The sequence below is a fragment of the Xyrauchen texanus genome, chromosome 9, assembly GCF_025860055.1.
Source record: "Xyrauchen texanus isolate HMW12.3.18 chromosome 9, RBS_HiC_50CHRs, whole genome shotgun sequence".
NCBI classification, from domain to species: domain Eukaryota; kingdom Metazoa; phylum Chordata; class Actinopteri; order Cypriniformes; family Catostomidae; genus Xyrauchen; species Xyrauchen texanus.
Window position 1 is genome coordinate 22,482,296 of NC_068284.1, and position 21,309 is coordinate 22,503,604.

General features: G+C 37.8%; 1 protein-coding gene across 1 annotated transcript in view; it reads right to left on the reverse strand.

Annotated features, from left to right (window-relative positions):
- LOC127649279 (xin actin-binding repeat-containing protein 1-like) overlaps nt 1-11,536 on the reverse strand; it is a 30,590-nt gene extending 19,054 nt beyond the window's left edge. Inside the window, exons 1-5 of the mRNA XM_052134316.1 lie at nt 11,475-11,536; nt 10,413-10,534; nt 10,247-10,301; nt 9,736-10,092; nt 9,334-9,418 (exon numbers count right to left, since the gene is read on the reverse strand). Of these exons, the coding sequence (XP_051990276.1) occupies nt 9,334-9,418; nt 9,736-10,092; nt 10,247-10,301; nt 10,413-10,534 (619 nt within the window). The 5' untranslated portion in view covers nt 11,475-11,536. The remainder of the gene's footprint in view (nt 1-9,333; nt 9,419-9,735; nt 10,093-10,246; nt 10,302-10,412; nt 10,535-11,474) is intronic.
- Between the last annotated feature and the right edge of the window lie 9,773 nt (nt 11,537-21,309).

Consider the following 21,309-nt stretch of genomic DNA (forward strand, 5'->3'; position numbering starts at 1 on the left):
TGACTATCTATCCACAGGGAGAGATTGTAGCAAGTAGTTACATTTTGGAACACAATTCATTTTAATAACATTAACCTTCCTAATCATAGACAAATGTAATGAAGCCCACCTGCCCACATCGCTCAAAAACTTTTTTATTAAGGGATCAAAATGAACTCAACTAGATCAGACAAATTTGCTGGGAGTAAAAAAAACAAATACTTAATGCCCTGTTTAGGCAAGGCATCTAGTAGGGTCGAAGACAAATAATAAAATATCATCTGCGTACAGCAAAAGCTTATGCACCACACCTCCTGCCATCACCCCTGGAAAATCATCCTTCTTTCTTCTCGTGGCTGCTTATTGTTCCAGGGCAAGACAGAACAAAAAATGGGAAAGAGGGCAACCCAGCTGGGTGCCCCTATCCAAAGTAAAATAATCTGAAATGAATCCATTCGTTTGAACCGCCGCTAATGGGTGTCTATAAAGTAGTTCATCCACCATATTAAAGTATCCCTGAACCTGTACATTTCCAGAATCTTAAAAAGATAATCCCATTCTACCATATCAAAAGCCTTTTTGGCATCGAGTGTGATGGCAGCGAGTGGAGACTGGTCAATCACCACTGCCTACATACTATTAATGAAACGCCTAAGGTTATCAGAAGGGTTACGACCTGAATAAACCTCACCTGATCTATATGTATAAGAGATGTCATAACTTTACTTCACTGGTTAGCCAAAATGTTTGACAATATTTTTACATCTAGCTGGATCAGGGAAATTGGACGGTAACACTTACACTCGCTTGGGTCTTTGTCCTTTTTAAGAATCAGACTGATCCGGGCTTGCGTCATGGTTGGCGGAAACTTTCCATTCTTTAATGATTCCATATAAACGTCTAGCAAAAGTGGAGCCAATTCTGTAGAATAAGATCTAAAAAAAATTCAGTGGCAAAACTGTCTGGACCCAGAGCCTTGCCTTTAGGCAAGGCTTTAATTACCTCGCCAAACTCTTCCAAGGTTATCTCAGAATCAAGAGAATTTTGTAAAAAAAGACTGTTTTATATCTAGACAGAAATGTTCCTGTCCCCCAACTCAAAGTTGTCTTGCCCTGAATAGTCAAAAGTCCAACTTCCTCGACAAAATAGTTTTATATCTGTATTTCAATACATTCGGCGCTTCAGCTCTGCCTTGGCATTTTCAATATTCCCTTCCAATTTCACAAGTTCTTGTGCTTTGGAATTTTTTATGAATGCAGCATGATGTATGATCCAGCCCCTAAGAACTGCCTTAAGTACCTCCCAAGTTTATCCCACAGAGGATACTGAGAACCAGTTGGTCTCCATATAAACATTGATTTCAGCCTTTAACACTTGTTGGAATTCAGGATTTTTCAAAAGGGATATATTAAAGTGCCAACTATATGATTTTCTTTTCTCTATGTGTGGCAACACATCTAAAGACACCAAGGTGTGATCTGAGACTAAAATGTTTCCAATAGAGCAATCAACAACAGATTAAATGAGTGACGTAGATAGAAAAAAAAAAATCTATTCTAGAGTAAATTTTATAGACTGAGGAAAAACAAATTATAGTCCCTACCAGATGGGTTCAAAAGTCTCCAAATATCTTTTACACATCCTGTGAAGCATCAATGTTGCTCTAGGGGGCTTGCGCACTTTTGCTTCACTATGATCAAGGACTGAGTTCATCAAATGATTAAAGTCTCCTCCCAAGATTATATCATGAAGGGTGCCAGCGGCTTGCAACATCCCTACAAGATTTATAAAAAAGACCTGATCATCAATGTTAGGTGCATAAATATTAGCTTTGCCCCTGAATTTCAGCTAAAACAATAATGACTCTTCCTAATTTATCTTTAATCTGTTTGAGACATTTTAATTGTATATGTTTACTTAAAGGGGTCATATAATGGTACATGCACTTTTTCAAGTTGATTGTACTGAAATGTGTGTTGGCTGTGCTTGTACACAACCATCCTATTATGATAAAAATCCATCCAGTGTTTTTGTTTTAATCTCCTTATATATTTTCCCCTGCCTCAAATCGAGCCGTTCGACCGTGTGACGTCACACGATCGGACGCCCCTCCCAGGATTGTTGATTGACAGCAGTGTTTCAACACAGACCCGCCCTCGCTCGTGAGCGAGCTGTCAATCACAGTCCGTCATCATTGTTGATACACTGGAGCAGAATGGCGCCTAAGCGATTGTGGTGTTCTGTTCTTCGGAGTAATAACGAACACAGCAGTCATTTTGATGTTCCTAAATCTGAACCGCTGAAGACGCAGTGGCTGAGTTTTATTTACGATGGGAATGTTCCCCACGAGCAACGTCAATGCGTTCATGTTTGCGCTAATCATTTTTCACCAGACTGCTTTATAAACGAGGGTCAGTATAAAGCTGGTTTTGCTAAGAAGCTGCTGCTGAAAAAAGATTCGGTACCAACTATTTATATTCCCTCTGCACCTCCAGAAGAAGTAAGTGTAATGTTTTATTAACCTTTATATTAATCTTTGCAAATCGCTAACCCTAACGGAGGGGCGGGGTGACCAAAGCTCATTATCATTTAAAGTCATATGCACTGAAATGGCGTGCTGAAAACAGAGCTGTTTTTGAGCAGGTAAAATTAGTGTTTTCTTAAAATACTAATGAGAATTTTTAATAAAAGTATATTACAAAGTTTTCATTTAGACCCTATAGATTCATATTAACTTGTACAAAAATGGCATTATTTGACCCCTTTAACTTATCATACTTAATGACTCCCCTGCTCTCACTTGAGCCAGCACTAAAGAAAACATGTCCACCCCATATCTTCCCAATTTTATCAGATTCCTGTGGGGGAAAATGCGTTTCTTGAAGAATGACAATATAATATTTATTATGCTTTAGAAGAGAAATAACCTTCCTTCTTTTTATGGGGTGCCCCAACCCATTCACACTCATATTGACATTTGACATATAAGAAAATCGATTGTGTGCCAAAAACAAAATTATAAAGACCACATTCCAACATTAGTGCAACAATCAAACCCTGAACTTCCCCCAGAACCAAACAAACAGAAAAAAGAAAAACATGCACATTAACCCCACCCATGACAGCGCCAACTGGCATCCATCCCTCTAAACTCAAACAGTCCATGTACGCCTACGAGAACCCCGTGACAACTTTGGATTGCTCAAGTCCGGTGTTTCTATGCAAATTTTGTGAGACAGAATTACATGGCAAAAGATAATCTATAAAACAATCTCCAACCAATAGGTGGAACAAACACAAAGAGCATGTAGATTCATCCACAAAACTGTCCAGAAGATATGTTACTCAACAAAACAAACTCCAGCCGCTAGGCGGAACCAGCACACAAAAAAAGTATTCCGTTTTCTCGAACGGTCAAACGAATGTTCAGTGAGCCGGTCCACTCGGCTGCAACATGAGTGCAACAAATGGCCTAATCATTCCAATGTCTTGCAAGAAATACTCCACAAAACAAACTCCAGCCACTAGGCAGAACCAGCACAAAAAGAAAAAAAGGTGCTCAGTTTCCTCAAACAGTTAAGTGAATGTTCAATGAGCTGGTCCACTCAGCTGCAACGTGAGTACCACAAGATAACTTACTCACTCCATTGACTTTCTGAAGGATATCGCTTGCTGTGAGCATGTGAATACTTTACGGCCATTCTTAGCATCTATTCTCAATTTGGCCGGGAATATCAGTGCAAAAGTGAACTTCTGTTGATGTAAAAGTTTCTTGCATTCCTTGACTCTTATCATGTTTCTCTCTTGTCGAATTCGCAAAGTCTGGGAACAAGGAAATACTATGTTTTTCCCAAGAAAGCCTTCCTTTACTCGTCATCTCACATAACCCAAGATCTTTATCGGATGATCTCAGAAATTTGGCCAGAATCCTTCAACAGCTAGCTGAGAAGGAACCCTGTAAGCTCACTCAATTTCCATCTTATGGCCTTTTATGTCAAGCAGATTCTGAAAGAGCCCGTCTTGGAATTTAACCATATCCTGACCCTCTTCGGCCTCAGGAATTTTGACCAGACGGATGTTATTCCGCTGGCTACGTTTCTCCATGTCCTCCAACTTCTCCCAGACATGCTTCAAATCCACCTTGGTCACTAACAGATTAGCAGATAAAACAGATTGGAGATTCCCTCTCCAATGACTCCAGTTAATCGATCAGTTTCTCGACATCCTCTACTCTTGTAACTACCACAGAGAATTTCATCTCCATGGCAGCGATCGATCGACCTATCACAGCAAGACCCTCCGAGTCAGCAACAACCTTCATTAGCATTGTTCAGCAAATGCTCTTGCCGCATTTCCTGCATCTCTCTAAATCGACTTCCTGGCTCAGGCCTACTTGGGGGTGTCAGCTTGAGCACGTAAGTGTCTTTTAATGACTCCAGAGCCCGAGGATTTTGAATTCTTTGACATATTGTCCTCCTAGAACAGTCATGGAACAGAGTGTATTGAATCTCACCAGTTTATGTCATTAAAAGTGTTAAAACTAACAAAGTGTGCAGAGCTTGCTGTTCACACATCCATTCCTCGCATGGCGTCACGTGACTCCACTTTGCAGATACTTTTCTGTTTCAAAAGTGGCTTTTTCTTTCTTTGCAATTCTTCCCATAAGGCCTGCACCCCTGAGATGAAACTGGTGTTGAGTGGGTAGAATTCAATGAAGCTGTCAGCTGAGGACATGTGAGGTGTCTATTTCTCAAACTAGAGACTCTGATGTACTTATCCTCTTGTTTAGTTGTACATCTGGCCTTCCACATCTCTTCTGTCCTTGTTAGAGCCAGTTGTCCTTTGTCTTTGAAGACTGTAGTGTACACATTTGTATGAAATCTTCAGTTTTTTTTTTTTGGCAATTTCAAGCACTGGATAGCCTTCATTCCTCAAAACAATGATTGACTGACGAGTTTCTAGAGAAAGCTGTTTCTTTTTTGCCATTTTTGACCTAATATTGACCTTAAGACATGCCGGTCTATTGCATACTGTGACAAATCAAGAACAAACACAAAGACAATGTTAAGCATCATTTAACGGACCAAATAGCTTTCAACTGTGTTTAAAATAATGGCAAGTGATTTTTCTAGTACCAAATTAGTAATTTAGCATGATTACTCAAGGTAGATTTGATGGTAAGCAAACAATCAGTTCTCATAGTCAACATGTTGAATGAAGGAGAAATGGGCAGGAGTAAAGACCCGAAGGACGGTGATAAGGGCCAAATTGTTATGTCCAGATGACTGGGTCAGAGCATCTCTGAAACGACAAGGCTTGAGGGGTGCTCCAGGGCAGCAGTGGTTAGTACCTACCGACAGTGGTTCAAGGAGGGACAAACCACAAACCCACGACAGGTTGTTGGGCACCCAAGGCTCATCGATGCACAAGGGCAATGAAGGCTAATCTGTCTGGTCCGAACTGACAGAAGGTCTAGTGTGGACAAGTCATAGAAAATGTTAATGATGGTTACAGAAGGAATGTGTCACAACACACAGTGCATCGCACCCTGCTGCGTATGGGGCTACATAGATGCAGACCAGTCAGAGTGCCAACGATGACCCCTGTCCACCGTCGAAAGCACCAACAATGAGCATGCAAGCATCGTAACTGGACCTTGGACAAATTAATTCATATTTTAAATGTATTATTCATATTACTTTAGCGCAAGTAATGTACTTTAAAGTAATTACTTTCACTGAAAATCAGTAACTGTAATCTGATTACAAGAATTTAATACACTTCTTTTTTAACTTAAAAGCAATTAGATTACAGTAACTACATACTTCGTAATCGTATGCACCCAACACTGTGTTCACTGAAACACCACTGGTGGGCACAGCATTATTGTGTCAAGAAAAGCCACAGAAAGACGCCCTCAAATCCTTCCCCTGTCAAACTATAAGAATCCAAAGGATCATTCCAGTGCCACGCATCAGCAAGCTGTTCAGGTTTAGAGATTGTTAGTGTCATGTAAGATGTAAGTATCTAACTAAACATGCAAGATCTGCCCACTATTTTATTATTGAAATATTGTACCGACAGACAGCAATTTCAAAGTGTGCAAACTATTTACTATTTGGCGAAATTCACCGTTTTGAATTGACAATATGTCATGTGCAGTACGTGATTTGTTTATCATTCATAATTGTGAATTTGAAAACATAAACAGAGTAATTTTTAGCATATCAGGCTTAAGACAAAGAGCGAATGTGTGTATATTTTAAAGGAATTTAATGAATGTGGTAATCTGGTAGGCTTCTGAAGTAGCTTTTTAGAAATTCACCCCAGATTATGCTGAAAAACTTAAACGCCGGCTTGTATAGCTAATGCTCATGTGCGTTCTAAAAGGGGATTGGCTCTATTAACTGTAAGGTGGGACTTCCTTTCTACATCTGTTACATTTAAATTTACATTTATGCATTTGGCAGATGCTTTTATCCAAAGCGACTTACAGTGCACTTATTATAGGGACAATCTTCCCAGAGCAACCTGGAGTTAAGTGCCTTGCTCAAGGACACGATGCTGGTGGCTGGGGAGATCGTACCAACGACCTTCTGATTAACAGTTATGTGCTTTAGTCCACTACGCCACCACCACTTACATCTGTTGACCGTTGGGCACGAGCTACTTGGCTGGACGTTCCAATTTCTCGAATTAATTTTAATAGAAGTGGCCCATCTCTGCTAAATAGTCTCTGGATCAACAGAGCCCATATGTACAGAATCGCTGAAACTTTATCGCCCGCGTTATCATTATCACCACAACTTACCACAACATGTTTTCTTAGTTAAATCCGTAATTCTGTATGATGAAATTCCCGCTTGTTTTGGAGTTGAATGAATGCATTGCATAAACATAACTCTTTATTTTCACTGTATGAAATAAAGAAAGTGTTTTTTTGAGCGCTTACTGCTTTTGCTTCAGTAATGAACTTGAGTCCAGTAACAGAGTGCTACGGTAAAGTTTTGGTGTCGTAGAAGTACCATTCAAAAATCTCTTAATAAATTATGCATTCATTAACATTTATTGAATTAGAACCAGTAATGTAATGACAGTAACGTTCCCCTTTGTAACAAAGCATACATTTTTTTCATTAGAATTTCACTTGAGTAAGAGTAAAAAGTACCCACCATTAAATCTACTCTCAAAAGTAAATTTTCTCTAAAAAGTTACTCAAGTAAATGTAACGGAGTAAATGTAGCGTGTTACTACCCACCTCTGGTGACTTGTGACTTCTATTTTGGATTTTGGCAAGGACAGTGTCATATATTTGTTATATATGTTAGGTAATGTTAAATATTTTAGGTAATAATTAAAAGTAAATTAAAGATTTTCTAAATAATTTTTTAGAAATAAGTTTTTCATTCATTAAAAATTGATTGTATTTTCTCCCCAATTTAGAGTGCCCATTTCCCAATGCACTCTAAGTCCTCGTTGTGGGGAGGACAAATCTCAGTTGCCTCCATGTCTGAGACCATCAATCCTCGTATTTTATCACGTGGCTTGATGAGCATGTTACAGTGGAGACATAGCGTGTGTGGAGGCTTCACGGCATTCTTCGCGGCATCCACGCTCAACACACCATGAATCCCACCGAGAGCGAGAACCACATTATAGTGACCACGAGGAGGTTACCCCGTGTGACTCTACCCTCCCTAGCAACTGGGCCAATTTCCTTGCTTGACTTGGCTGGAGTCACTCAGCACGCCCTGAATTCGAACTCGTGACTCCAGGGGTGGTAGTCAGTGTCAATACTCTCTGAGCTACCCAGGCCCCCATATTATTTTATGTCTTTAATTCATTCTGATTTTGAATCATCATATCCTAAGAGTCTAATTTTAAAAGAGACCATTTTATTTTGAGTATGTTTAAAAAAAAATAAGAAAAAAAAGAGACACCAGTTAAAGTAGTTCACTTAAAAATTTATTTTCGTGTGGGTTTTTATAATGGGTTTTTTTAACTTATGATTTAAAAATGGTCTGTGTTAAACATTACTTGACGATATGTGGACGTTTTGTTCAACAACATAAATTACACACTTTCATACCTCAAACTTGAATTTTAAAGCGTACTGAAGTAAATACTTTTTTAAAACCACACACTGGCTTCAAAATTCACGTTTAAAATATTACTGTGTGTAATTTATGTTGTAGAACAAAACATCCATGTATCGTTAAGTAATGTTTACCACAGACCTTATTTTACACATAAGTTCAAAAAACTCCATTACAAAAACCCATAATTCTTAGGGAACCTATTGCGAATTAGACTTCCGGGTTCACCTACAATTTGAAATCACGGCTGAACAGCTCTTTAAGAACAGTTTTTGTATGGAAAAGAGCACCATTAAGGTTCTTGAAGAAAAGATTGTGTTAAGATTCAACTGGGGGAAAAACACAATGAGGGACAGCTTGAGGGTAGTAAAACATTTTGTGTATTTTCTTTTTGCTAACCAGCTGACACAGTCATTTCATTTTACAGATACATCATTGATGAAATTAAATTCAAATTCTATTTGTATTTTCTTTGAGACAGCACAATAATAATAATAATAATTGACTGAACCAGGCAAATTACTAGCAATGCAGACACAGTGTTTGTCTTGTACTGTGTGAACCTAAAAAAACATGTATCTTTAAAAAACAAAAAATTATAAAATTTTGGGCCTTTACTGCATTAAAATTCTTTATTCAGTTAAGTATTGCATTCAGCACCTTTACTATTTCAAAGGACCAAAGAAGACCATTATGTTTGTGACCCCAACACCCACGATCCCCCACCCCCAAAATGGTTTGGTCCCCCCCAATGTTCAAGACATGGTTACGGCCTTGGTTAGAGTCAAACTAAGAATTTAAGGTCAATTGATGTGGCTTTCAGCCTGTGCCTGTATATTACTGTAACCATATGCAGTGCGCTGTGTCTCCTGAATGCGTTGCATATTAGTCCACACATTCAGTCTTGCTCTTAGCTCTCTTTGAAAGCTTGTGAAATAACCCAGACTAGGTTGTTGTGTATGTGACAGCAAGTCTACACTAAATGCTTTCAGGATTATCTGAGGAATATTTTTTACACAGACACAGCTGCCAAATTCATTCTCCACTGGAATTTCATATGGTCCCACATGCTTGTGTACAAAGACTTTATATGCCAAATTTTTGTCTGATATAGGGCAAACATTTCACATGATCTTTGACACCATAGTACTGACTAACATGACAGCTGAGTTAATAAGAATTACTGGTAACTGGTAAATATACTCACTCATTTACACAAGTACAAACAAGGTATTTTTAAATGTGCTAAGCAACTTACCAATTAATCCTCGGGAGGATTGCGTGACATATCCAGGAACCCCACTGAAAGTCCTCCTTCTCGATGTCTCAAAGGTTTTGTCCTTCTGCCAAGGTAATCAAGGACATATTTGGAATTTCATATGAATATTATCTCAATTTAAGAAAATGTATAAGTTCATTTTGTGCTCCTATGGATTGTGTGGCATTCCTATGCATTGCATATATAGTTTTTGTGCTTCTGGTTGTATAGTGATGATCAATACTTCAGTGAGGCCGAACCAATAATTTACAATAGAGTAACCTACTCTAAGTATCAAAGGATACATTAGGAAAAAGCATGCATACCTACATCCTTATTCATGTATACCAATTCTGCACTAGCACAAACAGAAATAAAATTTGATGTGACTGTTCCACACACCTGATGAGCCATGTTCTTTTTGACGGTAATGACAGTGGTAGCACTAGAATAACCCTTCTCCCTCCCTGTTGGTGCCTCCCTCCATGGTGAGGTAATGTGACTCACAGGGCTGCTTCTGGCCTGTGGTGTAACGTTGATCCGAGGGCTGCTGGCATAGTACTGTCGCTGGGCGTTCTTTGTCTCAAACAGGGACCTTGATGCATTAGTGACCAAATGGTCTGGCTGGGGCAGCATGTCCATGGAAATACTTCTGGACAAAGTGTGATTTGCCTCACTGAGGGACTCATATCTCCTCCAGAGAGTTTCAACTTTACTCTCTTGAGTCTCACCATGGTTTGATCTTATCAGGCCAGATGTCTGTGGGATACAGAGATTATCCATTTAGGCCACAATGTTTTGAGAGTTTCACATGACCATTTAGAGTAGTGGTGACCCATTTAGTACATGATTCTATGGTCTTTCACCTAAATTTTCACTTCTATACTTAGTTGGAATTGTGTTATTACTATACCTTAAACAAAGCGTCTTCTCTGCCAATATCTGTTAGCTCTACACAGCTTTCGTACCTGTAAAAAATGGTCAGGTTGAGGCTTTTACACTTCAAAAAATAGAGTCCATTTGTTGATGGCACAGTAGGTAGAACTGAATATGTAGATCATTGTATTTGGCTTACTTACTTTTCAACAAGCTGAGACACAGACCTCCTCTTGTCCCACACCTGGATCTCTGTTGTAGACCAAGAGCTATGACCTCCAGAGAGGCTCTTAAGAGACTGACTTCTTCTCAAGGTGAAGCTCATCTCAATGGTAATAACACTGATTATTCATTTTATTTTGGAGACGGTATTAATCACATAAATAACAAAATATTTACTATTGAGAAGACTCAGATGCAATATATATATATAATTTGTAATATATCTTTTTGCACTGCCTTAGATAAATCAAAATCATAAAGCACGAAATTGTAATAAGAAGGCTTCATAAAAAAATATATATACTGTATCCAGGAAGTAGCAAAATATTACCATTACAGAATTGCATCAAAGTACAAAGATCAAATGACCAAAAAAGTATATAAAAAACATCACAGTTAATGTGTTTCACTTAATTTTTTACTAAATACTCTATAAATCCATCACCAGTAAATCCTCTTCTAATTGCAAACTTCTTATCTGCTACTTGATTACACTTTCAAACATGTTATTTTGTAGGGCATGATCGCAAATACAACATTTGGGTTAATTAAACCATACAAAACTAAGTCTTTTAGAATGTAAAAATGGAAAATAATTGACAATCCAGGCAAACAAAACACCACCAAAAAGTTTTTTAAATGGCTCCGGGCACATGACCCACCTGCTTGTCAGCGGTTCCCTCATCTGACTTAGTTAATGTTTATCATTCCTATGCTCAGTTACATTACACATTGAAAGCTTTGCTGTATTGTGTCATTTTCACACAAAATGTGCAAAGGCAAAAAGTGGAGATCTGTTTTAATAACCATGCACACAGACAAAGTACAAAAGTGAAAACATTAAATGTCAGGGAAAATAAATCACAGTCAGTATACAGAATACATTACACAGTCACTACAGTTTGCTTATGGTGACTAAATGTTCAATTAGTCATTAGTCTAAATGTGTGCAATTAGCATAAGCATGCATGCATTGCTTTAATTGCTTCAAAAAATATGACTGACAAAATATCACATCAATTAACCTTTAGTTGGAGAGTTACCTTAAGCGATCTGTCTTGCACTCCTCATTGCCTTCTGTAATGCTATGCAATGTGAACTTGAGCATCACTCACAAGACACTGCTTTTCACACTGGCCAAAGTCCTCTCATTTACAGCTTGAGCGCAGGTATGCGGAAAAGTACCTGATCACTTACATGTATTTCTCACCCAATCATTATAGATAAGGGTTGACTAAAAGTCAAAATAGGGTCTTTAAACATTGCAGTTACAGTGTTTATCATAATGTTTTTAATTTAGGATGCAAGAAAAAAATGTAAAGATTTCTGCATCTTTTTATGTAAGCACATTCACACTCAACTTTGAGCTAATCATTCATTCCCCTCATCAGGAAGGTTTTAAAATGATGGTTATCTGCTAAATGTTAACTAAAGTGTAGACAAAACGCTTCAGGAATGTAAAGCAATCACTCACAAGGTCATGGAAGCTCCGGACACAATCGTATTTATAGATGCTGAATGAATGCATGCCAGACATTTTCAGCACGTTTCATGCATTATAGTTTTTAATGCATTGACAAAATGCATTAAAGTGCTATGCCCTGAGGTTCATGGTTAACCTTTTATTATGTAATAATAATATGGAAGCCCATTTACATCACATAAGAAAAAAATTATGCATGTTAAGTCACAAATAGAAGATACAATGTCATAATTTTGAGATAAAATGTCATGGTTATGAGATAGTAAATAATCATTATTTAAAGAGGGTTTTATCTAATAATTCAGACATTTTATCTCATAATTACGATTTAGCATCTATTAATTTTGACTTTTTAATCTCAAAATGATAACTTTTTAATTTCATAATAATGATTTAGTATATCATAATTTTGAGTTTTTATATCAACATAAAAAATGTGTATCTTATAGTTTATTTTATTTCAAAATAAAGTCTTTTTTTCTTATAATTATGACTGTTTATCAAATAATTTTGACTTAGTATCATAAACATATGGAAGCACATTTCCACCACATAGAAAAACAAAATCGTGCTTTGGTAAATCAAAATTATGGATAAAAAGTCATAATTTTGAGATAAAAGTCAGAATTATGAGAAGACTTTATATCTCAAAATTGTGACTTTTCAATCTCATAATTATGAGTTAGTGTCTCATAAATATGACTAAGCATTTCATAATTTTGACATATTATGTCTTCATTTTGACTCTTTATTTCATAATTATGACTTGGTATCTCATAATTGTTATTTACCATAGCACTGTCTTTTCTTAGGCGGTGGAAATGGGCCTTTTTTTTAATCTCATAATTATGATTTTTCTTTTTAATAACTCAAAATCACATTGATCTCATCATTATGGCTTTTTAATTTCTTAATCATGACTTTTTATCATAAAATTATGACTTTCTATTTTGATTTACCAAAACACGATATTTTAATGTGGCGTAAACGGGCTTCCATACTTTTACGTTTTATTAGATTGCCTTTTTCCCACAAGCCCTTAAGTCTTTGAGATCCTAAACTCCAAAAACAGAATAGTAAATTAGTTTATAGTGTGGATTATAGGCACGCTATGCAAAAAAAAAAAAATACAAACACAAAAATTATTTTATATTTAATATAAAGCGCATTACATAAAAATATTTTTTTTTGCTGTTGTGAGATCTACCGTGCACCTTTACTCGTGTGGATATTGTCCAGTAAACGTTTCTTTGTATGTAAGCCTTAAATAATTTACCACTTCTTTTCAAACTTTCTCCTTTCATGAATCTATTCAAGCCTCTTTCTGTTTTCCTTGTGGTAACTTGCACTGCAAACTGCCCCTGAGTTTCTAGTGTCCCAATATAAACCAATATCTCTTATTCACCACTAGATGATGATATTGTTACCATCAGTGTTTAAACATCAAGTTTAAATCATAAGTTAAAACATCATTTAATACAGTTACATTCAAAAAGTATTGGAAAGCATTTATACATATAAATGATGCGATCCAAAGTGCATTTGAACAGCGGTGAAACACTTTCTTATGATGTGTTACATTCATACGAGCAGACAGAGAAATAAGTTTGAAGTAAGTTTGGAGCAGAAGAAATAGAAATAAACCTTGTGTAAATTGTGATCTTTATGCTAAGCTAAAATGCTATTTCTAGCCATTTTACATGCACACGTTACCAGACACGATCATATTTTTTGTCAAGAAAATTCATGTTGGATCATAATTTCTTTTTTCCTAGTAAAACCTTTGATATTAGGGCAAAAATCATATTCTTGTTAATCATTTTTGTAATGTTTTACTGTAAAAATATCAAAAAAATCTTAAAACATGATCAAGTTGATTTATCTTGTTTTAGAAACAACACTGCTTAAGATATTTAGCTTTTTCAGAGAACTTATTTTTAACACGTGTATTTTGTCTTACTGTACTGGCAGAGTTTTTATAGACAAAACAAGTGAAAAAGAATCTACCAGTGCTGAAGTAATCCAAAGTATTTAGAATACGATATTGACCTTGAGTAATCCAACGGAATACATTACAAATGACATTTTACAGCATGTAATCTGTAGTGGAATACATTTCAAAAGTAACCCTCCCAACCCTGTATACCATAAGTGTACGATTATCTGTGTATGTGTTCTGTATCCAGAGACAATATGTGTTTTTAGATCATGTGCATATTTATTGGTTTGGTGACCTGAGATTAAAGTATCTGTACAGGACAAATAAACAGTAAGCCTATTTGTCTGTGCTATCTGATGAAGAAAACGAAACATCCAGCACATTAGAGATGAGGTATGATGGTGTTGTAGGAATGGAGCAAAACTTCAATGTGATATAGTGAGTTTATTTGAATCTTTTTAAATATGATATTACATACACCTACATGAAACATTTATTTTCTGAAATGTTGTCTCTTGGCTCTTTGCTTCACAAAAACTCAAAATGCAGAATTAGTTTTCACATGTTTGGGTCTTCAACATGTTTTTAAACTCCTTTGACGCTGCTTTGACGTCACCATGTGAACAGCGACCAGCTGATGCTGAAGGATGTGTCACCACAAGGGCTAAATGAAAATGCAGGATCATTTTCATTTAGCCCTTGTGGTGACGTGTCCTCCAGCATCAGCTGGTCGCTGTTCTCATGGTGACGTCAAAGGATGAGTGCTTTAATATGACCCTTTTCTGTAGTGAATGATAAGAGTGGTGAAATAGCGAATGATGTTAAGTCATTGATCTTCTTCCTATTTGTGGTGCTTTTATGACTCACTATTGCAATTATTACAGATGTATCACTTATCATTTGGACCACTGTGCATTAAAATGCATTTTTCTTTCAGGCTATTTTTAAAACCTGCATAAAGCAACCATGCATTATAAGTGCAATATGGAGGCATTTTGGTTTCTATTACCAATTAATATATTTGTTAGTTTGGAAACAAGGAGTTATTCAGCTTACATGTTTTTCTTTTAAAACATATGTAATAACACACTTCCATTTGGTCTCTGTGCTATTTATCTATTTTTTATATCATAAACTGTATATCTTTACACTACATTTTAATGGCAAGTTTTTTTAAATTTTTGCTGTCTGTCTTTGCTTGATCTTTCTTTGTCCACAGCTGTATGAAAACGTCTTGGAATTGATTTTAACAAATGAAGTAAGAAACATGTATGCTACTGCTTTCAAACCAGCATGTACAACAAAGATTTCATAGACAGATAGCTATAGTTAGAAACAGAATAACCCCAGGAGAATCCTCAGTAGACTAGAGGAAATTATTGTAGATGACGTACAAATCAAATTGGACTTTCTTTCACAAGAATCAATGAATGTGATTACTTAGAAGGGAACATACGGTATTATTTTATTACTTTTTGAGTTTTCCAAAGCTTTCCAAAAGCACAAACAGTCTTGCGAAAATCAAGAATGATGGGTAAATACCATAGGACAGATGTATAACTAAATATGGCTGTTGAGATGCGCTGCCATTAGATTTGCATCTTGTATTTGCATTAAAACCAGCATCAGCCATCTGCTTAAAAGTCTTCATTCTCTATTGCCCCAAGTCATAAACAAATAAGAGCTATGGAATTTTAGCATGCAGTATTACATGCTAAATTAGAGTTAGGATGTCTAAAAGCAATATAGATTAACTGATTTGATTTTTATGAGTTATCTCCTAGTTAAAGATGCATTACCACAGAGCACAACTATATATTTCACAGTATGTCCCCTCTCACTATGTCAGCAGAGAGTAGCTGAGCGGATGTGACTTTCTTGGACTGAATTCAGTAAAGGATGAGAAATTAGGCCAGTGTTTTTGTGCCGAAAGCTTTGCAAAGTTTGTCAGAATCTCCTTGTATGTAGACCAGTTCTTGACACAAAAAAAAATTCCAAAAGTGCTAGTGGCAGCAACCTGAGAGGGAAATTGTAGGTTAACTACATATTAAACAACAGCACGATTGCCTTGGGATAGATTCAGATTTACATGAAAAAAGTCAACACGTTGACACAGTTTCAATATAGCGGTGAAAAAAATAACTTGGTTGACAGATGGTTATGAATCAGTGTTTAATAGGAGAATGATCAAAGATGATGATACATTTAAAGGATTTTTGAGTAGAGACAAAATTCTGTTTAGGCTCTAGATTATTAAAGGAGCAATGTGGATTTAAAGCATGCAATTAAAAAAAAAACCATCTTATTTTGCTGCACAATACAATGCATGTGTAATCTGCTTTGTAATACCAAAGCCATATGCAAAGGGATGAAAAAAAAAACACATATTCCGTGTAACAAGGTTAAGGTTGGGAGAGGAGGAGGTGGGAACCGGCGGAACCGTCAAAATAATGGTTTAATGAAAACGTTAACAAAAAGACACAGAAAACAATTGCACACACTGCAGCTGCATGTGGCTCTCTCTCTCCCGAACTGACACATTCTGTTTCTTATCCCTATCCTTGGCTGACTAACCCGACTGGGGGCCAGGCGTGTGTAGTCACGGCCTAGCCCAGTCCTCATCTCACTCCTCTCTCCTTTGCCTCAGGCCAGGGAAATCGGTAAGCTTTTTCCCGCCTCTCTAGGGCTACTGAGGGGGACGACAAAAAACAAAATAGAGGAGAGGGAAAGAGGAAAGTGGAATGACAGTGAGAGAGAGAGGAGAGAGGAATAACCTGGTTCGCCGGAACCCAGATATGCTGTCGCCCTGCCCTCAGCCACTCCCCAACATCTGGCAGATGACAGCTCGCTCCTCCCCTGGTGGACAGTAGTGGGTCCCCCTGCCCTGGACAGATGGTCACGCTCCTCCCCCTCTTTTCTCTCTTTTTTTTCCTCTATTCTTTTTTCTATGTGGGGAAACGGCAGCGTCAGATCCTCTGCGGCAGGCAGTGACGTCTCCGTCCCCAGTGGACGGCCGAGGCTGCTCCTCGGTTGGCTGGTATTGGCAAGAACTCCATGACAGCGCATCCCTCCTCCTTCCTGGGTTTCGACACCAATGTAACAAAGTTACTAGCTTTATGGGAAAGGAGGAGGCGGGAGCCGGCTGAACAATCAAAATAACGGTTTAATGAAAACTTAAACAAAAAGACACAAAACACAAACGCACACACTGCAGATGCAGGTGGTTCTCTCTCTCCCGAACTGCCACATTCTGCTGCACTTATCCCTCTCCTTGGCTGATTAGCCTGATTGGGGGCCATCTGTGCATAGTCACGGCCCTGCACCGCCCTCCTCTGTTAAACGCATCAAAAAGTTATGGAAATGTTGTTTTTCCAGTGCTTAATGATCCAATGTGCAGTTTGTGAGATGCATGTTGCCACCTCTCCATTCTACACTTTTCACTATACAGACTAGTTTATGGTCTGTGCTTTAAATTGATTTGCTTATGTTTTGCAAAATCTATGGTAATCAATAATAATAAGTTGGAGATCGCTCCCTTACTGACATACTTCACTTATTGTCACTAGCCTCTCAATACTGCTGCTAATCCCTAAAATAGCTAATGACCACAATATCATTCAGATTAAATACTGAACTCCTCAACAAGTGTATGTGTTATGTTTAAGCTAATTCCGGTGTATTATTGGAATCTTTTAACCTGCTTTCTAGAGCTCTCTGGTTCTATTGAAGAGTGACTGGAACAGCAGTCTTATGTTTTTTCCCTCTGCCTTTTGTCTGACCCCTATGGCTGCCTTCACCCCTATGGCTGTTCCTCAACATAAGCTGAAAAAGACTTAATTAGAAGTAATCTACAGAAAGATCTAGTGTAAAACCTGATTTTGTGGCTTTCCCATCCCCAGATAGCACACGTACAGCAGATGTCTAATTAAGAGGATTTCATCTGGAAAGCATCACATTCTAATATAATACAGTACATATTAAAGGTAATATACAGTACATGTGCTATCAAGGTTAAAGGGATAATGTGATTTTTGGAGCTTGAAAGGTTTGGTCACCATTCACTTGCATTATATGGACCTACAGAGCTGAGATATACTTCAAAAACTCTTTGTTTGTGTTCTGCAGAGGAAAGATAGTCATACACATCTGGGATGTCATGAGGGTGAGTAAATGATCTGATATTGTTCATTTTGGGGTGTACTATCCCTTTAAGTATAACTACCATTGCACAGTATTGCAGAAAGCATTAAATGTCAACAAAGATCAAATCAAATCTGTATAAGGACATATGAAATGTCATGTGCCTTTCACAGGTTCCCAAAATAAGCTCAGTTGCTCTCACATTGCCAATGACATTTTTCCCCAAACCATGACACAGATGCAACTTCTTCATTTTTGTATTGTTCGTTGTGAGAAAAAAAAACAATAATTTCACAATATGATCTTATCATCAACTCATCTGCAGTTGTAATCACCATCTAGACATTAAAGAAATAGTTCACCCAAAAATGAATATTCTCATCATTTACTCACCCTTATGCCATCCCATATGTCTGATTTTCTTCTGCTGAACACAAACGAAGATCTTTTAGAAGAATTTTTCAGCTCTGTAGGTCCATACAATGCCAGTTAATGGTGACCAAAATTTTTAAGGTCCCAAAAGCAGATAAAGTCAGTGCAAAAGCAATCCATAAGACTCCAGTGGTTTAATCCACATCTTCAGAAGCGATATGATAAGTGTGGGTGAGAAACGGATTATTGGTTTTGTCCTTTTTTTACGATCAGTTCCCACTTTCAAAATCTTCTTTTGTTTTTGACAATTTACAATCTTCATGCATATCGCCACCTACTGAGCAGGGAGGAGAATTTATAGAAAGAAAGGACTTAAATATTCTTTTTCTCATCCACACCTATCAAATGGCTTCTGAAGACATGGATTAATGACTGGAGTTTTACGAATTACTTTTATCCTTCCTTTACAGTTGAAGACAGAAGTTTGCCTATACTTAGGTTGAAGTCATTAAAACTCATTTTTTAACCACTCTTTAAATGAATATTAACAAACTATATGTAAAGTGATCTATGGAAAGGAGGAGGCACAAACCGGCTTTCCAATATAAATAATAGATAATATTATTAATATAAATAATATTTCCTGTAACAGTGTAGTACCCCCCCCCCAAAAACACTGTAAAATTTAAAAGAGGGAAAAGGCCAACGCAGAGCGACAGTGAGAGAGAGAGAGAGAGAGAGAGAGAGATGAAAAAAAAATGGGAAAATCTAAATAAATCAGCCAAGACCTCAGAAAAAAATTGTGGACCTCCACAATTCTGGTTCATCCTTGACTGAATGTACCATGTTCATCTGTACAAACAATAGTACGCAAGTACAAACACCATGGGACCACACAGCCATCATACTGCTCAGGAAGGAGACACATTCTGTCTTCTAGAGATGAACGTAATTTGGTATGAAAAGTGCAAATCAATCCCAGAACAACAGCAAAGGACCTTGAGAAGATGTTGGAGGAAACAGATAGACAAGTATCTATAACCACAGTAAATGAGTCCTATATCGACATAACCTGAAAGGCTGCTCAGCAAGGATGAATCCACTGCTCCAAAACCACCATAAAGCCAGACTACAGTTTGCAATTACACATGGGGACAAAGATCTTAGTTTTTGGAGAAATGTTCTCTGGTCTAATGAAACAAAAATTGAACTGTTTGGCCATAATTACCATCGTTATGTTAGGAGGAAAAATGGTAAATGGTCTGCACTTATATAGTGTCTTTTTAACCTTAGCAGTATTCAAAGCACTTTACACTGCATCTCATTCACCCATTCACACACACCAGTGACGGCAGAGCTGCCATGCAAGGCGCTAGTCTGCCATTGGGAGCAACTTGGGGTTCAGTGTCTTGCCCAAGGACACTTCAGCATGTGGAGTCATGTGGGCTGGGAATCGAACCACCAACCTTGCAATTAGTGGACAACCCGCTCTACCACCTGAGCCACAGCCACCCCTAAGTTCCCCCTAAAAAGGGTGAGGCTTGCAAGCTGAAGAACACCATCCCAACCGTGAAGCATGGGGGTGGCAGCATCATGTTGTGGGGGTGTTTTGCTGCAGGAGGGACTGGTGGAATTCAGAAATAGATTGCTTTATGATGAAGGAAAATTATGTGGATCTATTGAAGCAACTGGGTCTTCCAAATGGTCAATGACCCCAAACATACCTCCAAAGTTGTGGCAAAATATCTTAAGGACAGCAAAGTCAAGGTATTGGAGTGTCCCTCACAAAGCCCTGACCTCAATTCTATAGAACATTTGTGGGCAGAACTGAAAAAGTGTGTGTGAGCAAGGAGGCCTACAAACCTGACTCTGTTATACCAGTTCTGTCTGGAAAAATGGGCCAACCTGTCTCTGAATGTGTACAAAACAAAAGAGATGGTTGTTGACTTCAGGAGAGCACAGAGTGACCACTCTCCACTGAACATCAAATGCTCCTCTGTGGAGATCATCAAGAGCACCAAATTCCTTGGTGTTCACCTGGCGGAGAACCTCACCTGTTCCCTCAACACAAAACACTGCATCCGCAAAGCAACCAGCATTGTGGACGACCCCACACACCCCTCACACAAACTCTTTACCCTTCTGTCGTCTGGCAAGAGGTACCGAAGCATTCGGGCCCTCACGGCCAGACTGTGTAACAGCTTCTTCCCCCAAGCCATCAGACTCCTCAATACTGAGAGACTGGACCGACACACATACTCACCTGTACACCATCCAACTTTTGCACATGTCCAGATGTTTACATTTAGCATTTTAGAAAGTGTTATCTTTTTGCACTACTCTGATTACAAACGTGTACTGGTCTCTCACTGTGCCTATTGTCCTGTACCTTTTAGTAACTTATTGTACTGTCCCATACTTTTTGCACACGTTTGCACGTGCACTTTATGTAAAAATGTTATTTAGCCTGTGTAGTCTCATGTGGTTCTCTGTTTGTCCTATGTTGTTTTATGTAGCACCATGGTCCTGGAGGAACGTTGTCTCGTTTCGCTGTGTACTGTAATAACTGTATTGAACGACAATAAATACCACTTGACTTGACTTGGGTAAACTATCCCTTTAAGGTGAAATGATATTCGGATTAGTGGTTGAGCAATGAGTTTTTCAAGGACAGATCCCTTGAACTCATCTAAAATATTGTGATGTTACATGATAGAGAGAAATGTTTCAAGATACTAGAAGCCTCTGACCTCTGCACTTTGAACTGAGTAGCCCTGTCTGGATGATATGTGTACACATATCAAAGGAAGTACACTCAATACATTAGAATTATGGCACAATATGATTAAGTTGTATATTTTCGTCATTAACACGTTTTTTATGTTGTTGTTGATCCACTGTTCCTGCTAATTATTACTCTCTGGGCCACTCTCTGTTTTTTGCT